Source organism: Kogia breviceps, chromosome 11 (genome assembly GCF_026419965.1).
Source record: "Kogia breviceps isolate mKogBre1 chromosome 11, mKogBre1 haplotype 1, whole genome shotgun sequence".
Taxonomy (NCBI): Eukaryota; Metazoa; Chordata; class Mammalia; order Artiodactyla; family Physeteridae; genus Kogia; species Kogia breviceps.
The window spans coordinates 8388960-8401143 of NC_081320.1; the positions used below are offsets into that span (position 1 = coordinate 8388960).

A 12184-nucleotide genomic window follows, 5' to 3' on the forward strand; every position below is an offset into this window, starting at 1 on the left:
AAAATGTCAAATCATCAGGAAGACATAACAACTGTAAATACATATGCATCTATCAACAGAGCCTAAAAGTGTATGACGCAAACATTGACAAAATCGAAGGAAGATATAGATAGTTGTACAAAAAGGAGACTTCAGTATCTCACTTTCAATAATAGAACAACCAGAGAGAAGATCACAAAGGAAACAGAGAACTAGAAAACACTATAAAACAACTAGACTTGTATATAGAACACCTCACCCAACAACAGTAGAATAAGTATTCTTAAATGCACATGCAACATTCTACAGGACAGACCATATGTTAGGTCATAAGGCAATTCTCAAAATATTTTAAAGATCAAATCATACAGAGTACCTTTTCCAGAACAGTGGAATGAAGCTAGAAATAATAACAGAGATAAAACTGGAAAACTGGAAGTATATACGTATAAATTTAAACACCACACTCTTAAACAACCAATGGGTCAAAGAAGAAATCACTATTAGAAACTGGAAATTAGAAAATATGCTGAGATAAATAAAAATGAAAACACAACATATAAAAACACATGGGATGCAGCAAAACCGATGGTCAGAGGGTAATTTCTGGCTGTAAATGTCTAGTGCAAAGGAAGAAAGATCTCAAATCAACAACCTAGGTGTACACCTTAAGTAACAAGAAAAAGGAGAGAAAACTAAACCCAAAGCCAGCAGAAGGAAGGAAATATTAAAGATTAGAGCAGAGATAAACAAAAGAGAGAATAGAAAAATAACAGAATCAACAAAATGAAAAGTTGGTTTTTGACAATATCAACAAAATTGGCAAAGCTTTAGCTAGGCTGACTAAAAGGAGAGAAGACAGAACTACTAAAATCAGAAACAAAAGCAAGGACATTACTACTGATCTTACAAAAATTAAAAGGATTATAGAGAATAATATGAACAACTGTATGTTTTCAAATTAGATAATCTATACAAATGGACAAATTCATAGAAACACACAAATTACCAAAACTGACTTCACACAAAATAGACAATCTCAACAGCCTATAATAAAGACATTGAATCAGTAATCAAAAATCCCCCAACAAAGAAAAGTCCAGGACCAAAAGTCCTCACTGATGAATTCTACCAAACACCAAAAGATCAATTAACATCAATCCTATTCAATCCCCCCAAAACAGAAGAGAGGAGTCACTTCCAAATACATTGTATGAGGACAAGATTCATCTGATACCAATGCCAGACAAAGATGCTAAAGAAAAGAAAACTACATGACCATTTCTGCTTATGAATATAGAACTAAATAGCCTCACCATATTACTAGCAAAATAAATCCAATAGACCATTAAAAGGATTATACACCATGACTAAGTGGGATTTATCCCAAGGATGCAAGGGTGGTTCAACCTAAGAAAATCAATTCATTTAATACATTACATCAATAGAACAGAGGAAAAAAATACCCACATGATTATCTCAATAGATGCAGAAAAAGCATCTGACAAAATTCCACAAACACACTTTCATGATAAAAACAATCAACTTGGAACACAAGAGAACTTCCTTATCATGATAAAGGGCATTTATGAAAAACCCACAACTAACATCCTGCTGAATGATAAAAGACTGAAAGTTTTCTCCTTGTGATCAGGAACAAGACAAGAATGCCTTCTTTCACCACTGCTATTCAATATTACACTGGAATTCGGAAATCAATTAAGCAAGAGAAAGAAATAAAAGACATACAAGTTGGAAAGAAGTAAAACTATGTGTTTGTAGATGACATATTTCTCTACATAGAATATTCCATAGATTCCCCCCACTGCAAAACTACCAGAACTAATAAAGTCAGCAAAGTTGTAAGGTACAAGATCAACACACAAAAATAAGTTGTATTTCTACATACTAGCAATACTAGTTGTATTTCTATATGCTGGAAATAAAATTAAGAAAAAAATTCCATTTACAATAGTATCCAAAAGAATAAAATCATATAAAGTAAAAGACTTGTACACTGAAAACTACAAAATATTGCTGAAGAAAACTGAAGACTTAAATAAATGGAGATATAACCCATGTTCATGAGTTGGAAGACTTATTGTTAACTTGGGAATACTCTCCAAAGTGACCTACAGATTTAGTGTAATCCCTATCAAAATTCCAATGGTTTTTTTGCTGAAATGAAAAGGCTAATCCTCAAATTCATATGGAACTTCAATGGGCCACGAATAACCAAACAATTTTGAAATAGAAGAACAAAGTTAGGAGACTTTCACTTCCCACTTTCAAAACTCACTACAAAACTATAGCTATCAGAAGAGTGTGGTACTGGTATAAAAATAAGCATATAGACCAATGGAATAGAGAGTTCAGAAATAAATGCAAATATATATGGTTATTGGTTTTCGACAAGTATGCCAAGACTGTTCAATATAGTCTCTTAAACAAATGGTACTAGAAAATAGTCTCTTATACAAATGTTACTAGAAAAAAATCGGTATCTTCATGCAAAAAAAAGAAGTTGAACCCCTACCTCACTCCATATACAAAAATTCACTCAAGATGGATCAATGACCTAAATGTAACAGCTAAAACCATAAAAATATTAGAAGAAAACACAGTGGTAAATCTTCATGACCTCATATTTGGCAACAGATTCTTAGATTTGACACCAAAATCATGAGCAATGAAAGGAAAAGTAGATAAATTGACTTCCTAGCAATTAAAAACCTTTGGGCAAAAAAAGGACATTATCAAGAATGTGAAAAAACAATCTATAGAATGGGAGAAAATATTGGCAAATCATATATCTGATAAGGTTTGATATCTAGAACTCTTACAACTCAACAACAAAATACAAACTACTCAACTTACAAATGGGCAAAAGACCTGAATAGATATTTCTCCAAAGAAGATGTACACATGACCAACAAGCACACAAAAGAATGTTCAACAATATTCATCGTTAAGGAAATGCAAGTGAAAACCACAATGAGATATTACTTCACACCCACAAGGATGACTTCAGTTTTTAATTTTTATTTATTTATATAAATTTATTTATTTATTGGCTGCATTGGGTCTTCGTTGCTGCACGCAGGCTTTCTTTAGTTGTGGTGAGTGGGGGCTACTCTTGGTTGTGGTGCGTGGGCTTCTCATTGCGGTGGCTTCTCTTATTGTGGAGCATGGGCTCTAGGTGCACAGGCTTCAGTAATTGTGGCATATGGCCTCAGTAGTTGTGGCTCACAGGCTGTAGAGCACAGGCTCAGTAGTTGTAGCGCACAGGCTTAGCTGCTCTGCTAAGGGGATCTTCCCGGATCAGGGCTCGAATCCATGTTCCCTGTATTGGCAGGCGGTTTCTTAACCACTGCGCCACCAGGGAAGCCTGACTTCAGTTTTTTAAAACAAGAAAAATAACAAATGTCAGCAACAATGTGGAGAAACAAGAACCCTCATACATTGCTGTATGTACGGGGTGGGAATGTAAAAAGATGCAGCTGCGGAAAGTAAATGAGAAGTTTGGCAGCTCCTCAAAAAGTTAAACACAGAATTACTCTGTGACCCAGAATATCCACGGCTAGGTATGTACTCAAGAGAAATGAGAACACATGTCCACACAGAAACTTCTACGTATTTTGCAGCATTGTTCATAAAAGCCCCAAAGTAGATACAACCCAAATATCCATCAATGGGAGAATGGATAAACAAACTGTGGTATATACATACAATGGATCATTACTCAGGCATAACAACGAAGGAAATACTACATATGCTTACAACTTGGAGGCACCTTGAAAACATTAATTTTTTACATTAACTAAGTAAAAGAAGCCAGACACAAAAGGTCACATGATATATGATTCCTTTCATATGATATATCCAGAATATGCAGATTCCCAGAGACAGAAAGCAGATTGGTGGTTACCAGAGGGGGAGAGAGGAATGGGGAAGGATTATTTCATGGGTGCAAGGTGTTTTCCGAGATGATAAAAAATTTTGAAACTAGAGGGAGGTGGTGGTTTGCACAACATTTTGAATAACTTAAATACCACAGAATTGTACATTTAAAAACTGTTAATTGTAGGTTGTGTGAATTTCACCAAAATTTTAAAAAGTTTTAAAAAGTGAGAAGAAACTGGCCTACTTTTTTTTTTTTTCCTCTTGAGATAATGCTTGCCAAACAATTTTATTCAGGCGCCTGTTTAAAAAAAAAATCAACAACAGTTATTTAGTAGCAACAGTTCATTTCATGACAGAAAGCTGACCCTGGGCAGGGAGATCCCAAGCCATGCAGCACCACCACCACTGGACCACGTCATTGCCACTCGCTCAAAGAGATTGGATGTGAGGGTCTCCCACCCTCAGCATCACTGCAGAAGCCTCATGGCTTTGTGGCAATCATGTTAAATATTAAAGGAGGGCACAGCTCTCAGCTGGATCAGGTAAAACACGGGCTGAGAAAAGGCAGCAAACTGCTCCTCATTATCTCTGCATGAAGATATTTCTAAACACCCACTGCTTTTCTTCATAAGGAAAAATATGTGTGCCCTTAGCCTGCCTTCTGTAGGCATTCTTCTGTCTGGATTCTCAGAGCAAAAATAAAAAGGTTAATAGGGTCATAAATAAGAGGATTGGGACACACTTTAGAGATCAACCAGCCTGATCTCCTTGTTTTCCAAAGGCAGCCGCTAAGAGGGGCAGACAGATGAAACGCCTTACTTACCCAGCGCTGAGAGCTGGTGGGGCCGAGACTAAAGCTCACTGAACGTGTCTGCAGAGAGATGCTGGCAACCCAAGAAGGGAGGAGGAAGTTGGAGCCAGTGCTTTCTATCAGGTAGTCACAGCTCCTTTTCTTGTTACTAATCAGTGGTGCTTTCTCCAGAGCTTCCAGCCCAGTTCTGTAGTGCTACATCATCACCCAAATCAGGCTAACTAGGGCACAGGGCACAGAACACTGGCTCCACAGGTTGTGAGCTGGTGTTCCATGAAGAAAAAAAGCTTCAGTAAAATGGGGTGGGAGAATACTGCTTCTCCCCAGGAGGCGTGCTTCTAATCCTCGGACCCAGCGTCCGTGGCACAGGGCTCTGGGAGCACACTTTGGGTGGTGTTATCCTGCCCTGATCTCCCATCACAGGCCTGGTGAGATCACGGAAAGGGGGGCTGGCATGGTGGTTAAAAGCACAGACCCTGGGCTTCCCTGGTGGCGCAGTGGTTGAGAATCCGCCTGCCAATGCAGGAGACACGGGTTCGTGCCCTGGTCCGGGAAGATCCCACATGCCGCGGAGCAACTAAGCCCGTGAGCCATGGCCGCTAGGCCTGCGCGTCCGGAGCCTGTGCTCCGCAACGGGAGAGGCCACAACAGTGAGAGGCCCGCATACCGCAAAAAAAAAAAAAAAAAAAAAAAAAGCACAGACCCTGGAGCCAGACTGCCTGGGTCCAAAGCTCAGCTAGCTCCTCTTCTTATTAGCTGGGAGACTTTGGGCCAGTAGCCAACTTTTCTGTAGAAAGCGGGTAATCACAGTACCTCCCTCCCAGTGCTGCAGTGCAGACTCAATGAGCAAGTTGTGTGCACCACACACAGAACTGTGTCTGACACAGGTAGACGCTCTGTAAGTGACAGAAAGAGTCAGGAAGTGGGAAATAAGCCAGCTCTGCTCCTGTGTCTCTTGATGTTTTGGGGTCTTTGGGTCCTATTTGGAAATGGTTTTCTTTAATGGTGTGATTGATGAAACAATGATCAGGGCTTCTAAGGCTTGTGTGCATTTCTGGGGAAAAAACAAAACAAAACAAAACTGTAAATCCTTTAAGTCTAAACCTTGAAAGTGCAGGCAGTAGAGTAGGGAGGCTGGGAGTGTGACGAGGGCTTGGGAGCTACGTGGCTCTGGGTTCACATCTCAGCATCTCCACTCTGCTGCTGTGGGAAGCTGTTACATAACTTTTTGAAACACTGTTTTCTTATTGATAAAACAAAGATAACATCACCTACCCTTGGAGTTGCGAGGATTAAGTGAGCTGTATGTATAAAGTGACCAGGAATAACTAAGGCTCATTCCCTCCAGCTTCTGAAGGAGGGTGAGGCTTAGACACTCAGAAACAGTTGGTGAACGTGGGTCCAATTAGCTAGGACAGGTCTCTAATTTTAATTCGGTTCTTCAGAGAATATTTTTCCAAGAGGGTATTTTCACAACCTCTATTATTCCTCTGTCTTCCGCCTTCACTGAACTATTTCGAAGCACACAGGGCAGAAAAAGCAAGTGGGTGTGAGCTGAGGGCAGCAGAGAGTGTGTGAATCCTGGCTCCACTGTCCCGGAAGGCAGCCGTGGGAAAGCCTCTAAGCGTGCGGGACGAGGGCAGTCCTTGTGGGATGCTGGGATTTGACAAACCACAGTTTTCCTCTTTGTTTTAGGAGACCGAAATTCGGTTGAGCGTAGCGTTTACCAGCTTTCTCTACCTCTAGTTTGCAAATCCACTTGTACCGAGTGGCTCATTTGCAAAGCGGCTTGTAACTAATGACACGTCACAAGTCTAGTCAGCAGCCCAAGCAAATCGATGGTAAGCAGAGGTTACTATGTCTGGTCCCTGAGCCAGAACTGATGCTTCTCCTGTGGATCTGAGGACTGAGACCTTGACCTTAGATTCACAACACAAGCTGTGGAAAACTCACCCCAGAATCCAGCCATCCCTGGTAATCCTCACTCACAGCTTATGCTCAGACACACAAAGCCAAAACTGCTTCTGCAATTCTTAAAATATTGAACCAGAAGGACGCCTACACATGGGCACTAAGTATGGCCAAAATTGCTAACTTATGTCACTATTTTGGCCAGAGGACTGTGAGCTTCCCACTCATTTGGTCACGACCCTAACCATACGGACTCAGGGTTATATCTGGCTTTACTTGTGGTGGGAAACTCCTTAGAAACGTTTTCTCGGGGATGAGATGGGGATAAACTAAGTTTCATCAATTACTTTTCATCTTTTCATATTCTGCATATCTTTAGAAGGATGAAGCAAGACGGAAAAGGGAACTGACATTTATGCCAGCAAAATTCTTCAATACTATTGAATACAAAAGATCAGGAAGCTTTGTTCTGCATAATATGAATGTGAATATTATTAAATAACAATATTAAATAAATAATTCATTTAAAATAAACATCAAGTTATTAATACCAAATAATTAATACTAATGCTATCGATAATATCAAATATTAATCGTATTAAAATAAATGTTAATGATCATATTTAAATTAATATCATTTTAATAAACAATATAGTATAATATTCCTCTAAGGGTACTTAAAAGGCTTTTCCGGATTCACTCACTGGAAGTAAGAGCTGGAACAAATCACTACTATGTCTGTATTTTGGTTTTGCCATTAATGAAGGACTCTCTTCTGCCTGGGAAGGAAGGGTGCCTGTCCTTCTGGAAACTCTTGGGAAAGGGTCAGCTCAGTGGGAAGTGCTGTGTGGCCCTTCCATTCCATGTATTTATGGTTATTTTAGCATCAGCAGATATAGGGAATGAAAGAGGGAAATAATGAACATTAGTTGCTCTTTATATACAATTTACATAACCCTCACAACTGCCCCGTGAGCCAGATCTTGCAAATGAAGCTCACAAGTGTCATTTGACCTGTCAAGTAGCTGTCAGAGCCAAGAATGAAACCCCGGAGCTATCTGACCTCAAAGCCCCAATTCACGGCCATGCATCAGGCTTTCACAGACCAGGTAATTACAGCACTCAAATATCTGAGTGAGTCAAGCAAATTAAATTACAATATGAATGGTATTATTATATTTCGTTTTGAATAACTGAATTGGATCAATTTTAATAAGTAAACTTGAATTAGATCAAATTCAAGTTAAATTCCAACAGTCAAATATATATATATATATATATAGTGAGACCTGCTAGGAAGAGGAGACCACCCACCAAGGTGGGTCGTGCAGAGTCGTTGGGGAAAGGCCTCTCTGGGGAGGGCCACTGGTGCTGAGGCAAGAAGGGAAGGAAGAGGAGAGCTGGTGGGAGGGGCCAGGAAGAGGGGCAGTGGAGCTTCATGGCAAGGGAAGGGCTGCCTGGTGCAGGGGTGGGAGGCGGAGAAGAGGGCCAGCACCAGTAAGAGGGTAACTACAGAGCAAAGTCTCAGGCCCACAGGGGAGGGCGGGCCTTGGCAGAGTTCAGCCTGCCTTTGAGAGCAACGAAGGACCCACAGAGACTCAGAGAAGTCCTGAGAAGCCCGTGGAGGCCGCTGCAGGAGCCCATGCGACACAGCCTCAGTTCTCAGGCAAGGGCAGTGGAGGAGGCTCAAGTGTAAGGAGATTTGGAGAGGACTGTGATGGGTGTGGGGCGGAAAGGCCAGCCTCTGGGCTGGGTCATGCACTCCAGGCAACAGAAGTCAGGCTTTATACTTTCTTCGAACACACGCGAGACACACTGCAAAATGGCAACAGATCAGTCAATGCTGGCCTGGGCCCCAGTCGTTCACTTTGGCGTACTTTATTACCTGTTCCCCAGCCACATGGTGGTAAATGAAAACCCAATTGCACAGCTTCCAGAACCAAGAATAATAGGCTTGCCTGGAGGAGCTGGGTAGTAGCTCAAAGTTTAATTAAGCGTGTGCACCAAGGACTAATTAAGGGATGAGGGGCAGGGTGTGGAGGTGATTAGAGAGCTGGGAGGGGGTGAAGATTCTAAGCCCAGAGCTGTGTTCTCCACCGACACTCTTGAGGCAGGCTCCCAGGTCAGGCCGGAAGGAGCCAGGCCCCAGGAAGGGGCTGGGATTCAAGGACCCTGGGTCTCCTTCCCAACTGGGTCTCCTTCTCCAGCCTGGCAGCTGCCTGGCAAACCCTGGGTTATCTACCCTTGGGAAAATAGGCCCCCTAACACTCAGTACTAACACAGTGGCTATTTAAGAGTACAGTTTTCACTGTAGTCAACTTGGTCATCTTCTTGATTTTGATATAAAAAGTGTTTAAATAAATTATCTCATTATTATGGCCTTCTATCTCTTTATTGTGGTGTGGTGTCACTTGACAGAATGTTAGATGCGAAAATCGTCCAATTCACTCTGCTAAAAGCAAAGCTTTAAAGAGCTCACGGAAACGTGAGATTTCCACAGAGTCTGGAAAGGGAAGACGGTTTCTTGAAAACGCTGTTGGGCATGCTCAGGTAAAGTACTGGCTTGGCTAAAGAGCTCGCTCGGGATTTTCTGTAACATCTTAACGGAAGAACCGGAACGAGCTTTTTGGAAAAACCGGAACGAACTTTTTGGCCAACCCAGTACTTAACGCAGTGCTGGCACACAGGAAGCCCCTTACGTTAGCTGCTGCTGCTGTTAATATTCCTTATGGACCATTGTTAAATAGCTGCGCCAGATGAAAACTTTAAGCTAAAGGAAGAGAAAACAAGCCAAAACAAATTCCACCTCCATTAAAGAGTAGCCAGGTGTAATACTCACTTTTCATAGGACTTACTTGCCTGCTCCACTTTTTGCTTGTAGATATTGAGCTTCACTCCTTGGGGGTTAATTAAAGTCATCTTACTTGTGTCATTGCACACGTGTGCCAGAGGGAACACCTGTATGCCAATGCCAAAGGAAAGGGTCACTTGGTAGGATAACACGTGCCTTCAAAAATGGATCTAATGGCTATACAGTATGTTTTTCTGACTATAAAGTCAATACATTATATTTGTAGAGAAATTAGAAAATACAGAAAATAAAAAAAATAAGAATCAGAGATATCACTGCTAACCATTTCCCTCCGATTTTTAAAACTATATATTTTAAAAATACCAACCCCAATCCCCCCCCAAAAAAAAACCTGTTTCAGGAAACCCAAATCAGAATAAAGTGTTATCTTAATAAGCCTCTGTCAAATTGAAGGGCATAGGCGATAAGAAATAGAATCTCATTGTTGCTACTTTGTAAATTACCAGTTGGGTTAAACATCTTTTTCACATATTTATTTTAAATTTGATTTTCTCTTAAGAATATCTGATTATAGTTAATATCTTTTGACCATTTTCTTTATCAATTTATAAGAGATCCTTATACATGTCAAATAAAGACGGCTTCATGGGCTTCCCTGGTGGCACAGTGGTTGAGAAGCCACCTGCTGATGCAGGGGACACGGGTTCGTGCCCCGGTCTGGGAGGATCCCACATGCCGCGGAGCGGCTGGGCCCGTGAGCCATGGCCGCTGAGCCTGCGCGTCCGGAGCCTGTGCTCCGCAGCGGGAGAGGCCACAGCAGTGAGAGGCCCACGTACCGCAAAAAAAAAAAAGAACGCTTTGTGATCAATGAAACCACTTTCTGTAAGAACAGCAGAGTACCAGAATGAGAGGGCATCTTTCTGAGTTCTTTCTGTCTGTGTCTGATGCTTCCTTCTGGGTTTGGGGATGCCTCTGATTCCATGCTATCTTAACAGTACCTGTAATATTTTAAATTTACCTGTTTGCATATTACTTTGTTTCATGCACTGCTGTATTCCTATCACCTAGAACAGTGCCTGGCCCTCAACAAATATCTGTTGATAAATGAATAAATGTATGTTTACAAAAAGGCTTATTCCATATCTTAATATTTACATAAAAAGAAGTCTAACAGGAGAATACAAGGTCTAATCTAACAGGGTTTCGATACTGTGTATGAGTCCAAGCACGAGGAGCACGTAGGCATTTTAGAAATGTGGGGAATCAAAGCAACTATACACCAATAAAAATTAATTTTAAAAAACCAATTAATCATAATAAGATGAAAGAAAGCTTTGGCCTTGACAACAGGGACCTGTGATATTTACTTTCAGAATATTTTCTATCAGTAGTTTCAATAAATTGATATGTTAATTCTAAAAATTGTGGGAATCACTTTTAAGAAGTAAATCTTTACTTCCAATCCAGATGATACGGAGCTCATGTTTTATGCTCCCCTTTGCCTTCAAAATCATACAAAAATTGTATTGTTGTTATTTAAGGGAAAAAATGCAGCAGATTAAACTTTCCTCTCAAGTGCACATGGAACATTCTCCAGGATAGATCACATCTTCGGTCACAAATCAAGCCACAATGCTATGAGATTAGAAATAAATTACACGGGAAAAAATGTAAAAAACACAAACACATGGAGGCTAAACAATACATTACCAAATAACCAAGAGATCACTGAAGATATTAAAGAGGAAATCAAAAAATACCTAGACAAAAATGACAATGAAAACATGATGATCCAAAACCTATGGGATGCAGCAAAAGCAGTTCTAAGAGGGAAGTTTATAGCAATACAATAAGAAACAAGAAAAATCGCAAATAAACAATCTAATCTTACACCTAAAGGAACTAGGGAAAGAAGAACAAACAAAACCCAAAGTTAGTAGAAGGAAAGAAATCATAAACATCAGAGCAGAAATAAATGAAATAGAAACAAAGAAAACAATAGCAAAGATCAATAAAACTAAAAGTTGGTTCTTTGAGAAGATAAACAAAATTGATAAACCTTTACCCAGTCTCATCAGGAAAAAGAGGGAGACTAGTCAAATCAATAAAAATAGAAATGAGGGCTTCCCTGGTGGCACAGTGGTTGAGAGTCTGCCTCCCGATGCAGGGGACACGGGTCTGTGCCCTGGTCCGGAAGATCCCACATGCTGCGGAGTGGCTAGGCCCATGAGCCATGGCCGCTGAGCCTGCGCGTCCGGAGCCTGTGCTCTGCAACAGGAGACGCAACAACAGTGAGAGGCCCACATACCGCAAAAAAAAAAAAAAAAAAAAAGAAAGAAAGAAATGAAAAAGGAGAAGTTACAATGGAAGCCACAAAAATACAAAGCATCATAAGAGACTAGTACAAGCCAATTCTATGCCAATAAAATGGAAAACCTGCAACGAATGGACAAATTCTTAGAAAGGTATAACGTCCAAGCTTGAACCAGGAAGAAACAGAAAATATGAACAGACCAATCACAAGTAAGGAAATTGAAACTGTGATTAAAAATCTTCCAAAAAACAGAAGTCCTGGACCAGATGGCTTCACAGGTGAATTCTATCAAACATTTAGAGAAGAGCTAACACCCATCCTTCTCAAACTCTTCCAAAAAATTGCAGAGGAAGGAACACTCCCAAATTCATTCCATGAGGCCACCATCACCCTGATACCAAAACCAGACAAAGATACTACAAAAAAAGAAAATTACAGACCAATGTAACTGATG

General features: G+C 40.5%; 1 protein-coding gene across 1 annotated transcript in view; it reads right to left on the minus strand.

Moving 5' to 3' along the window:
- Positions 1-12184, minus strand: part of VWA3B (von Willebrand factor A domain containing 3B) — a 173392-nt gene that overhangs the window by 43119 nt on the left and 118089 nt on the right. The window contains 2 exon segments of the mRNA XM_067006887.1: positions 4127-4180; positions 9444-9562. Of these exon segments, the coding sequence (XP_066862988.1) occupies positions 4127-4180; positions 9444-9562 (173 nt within the window).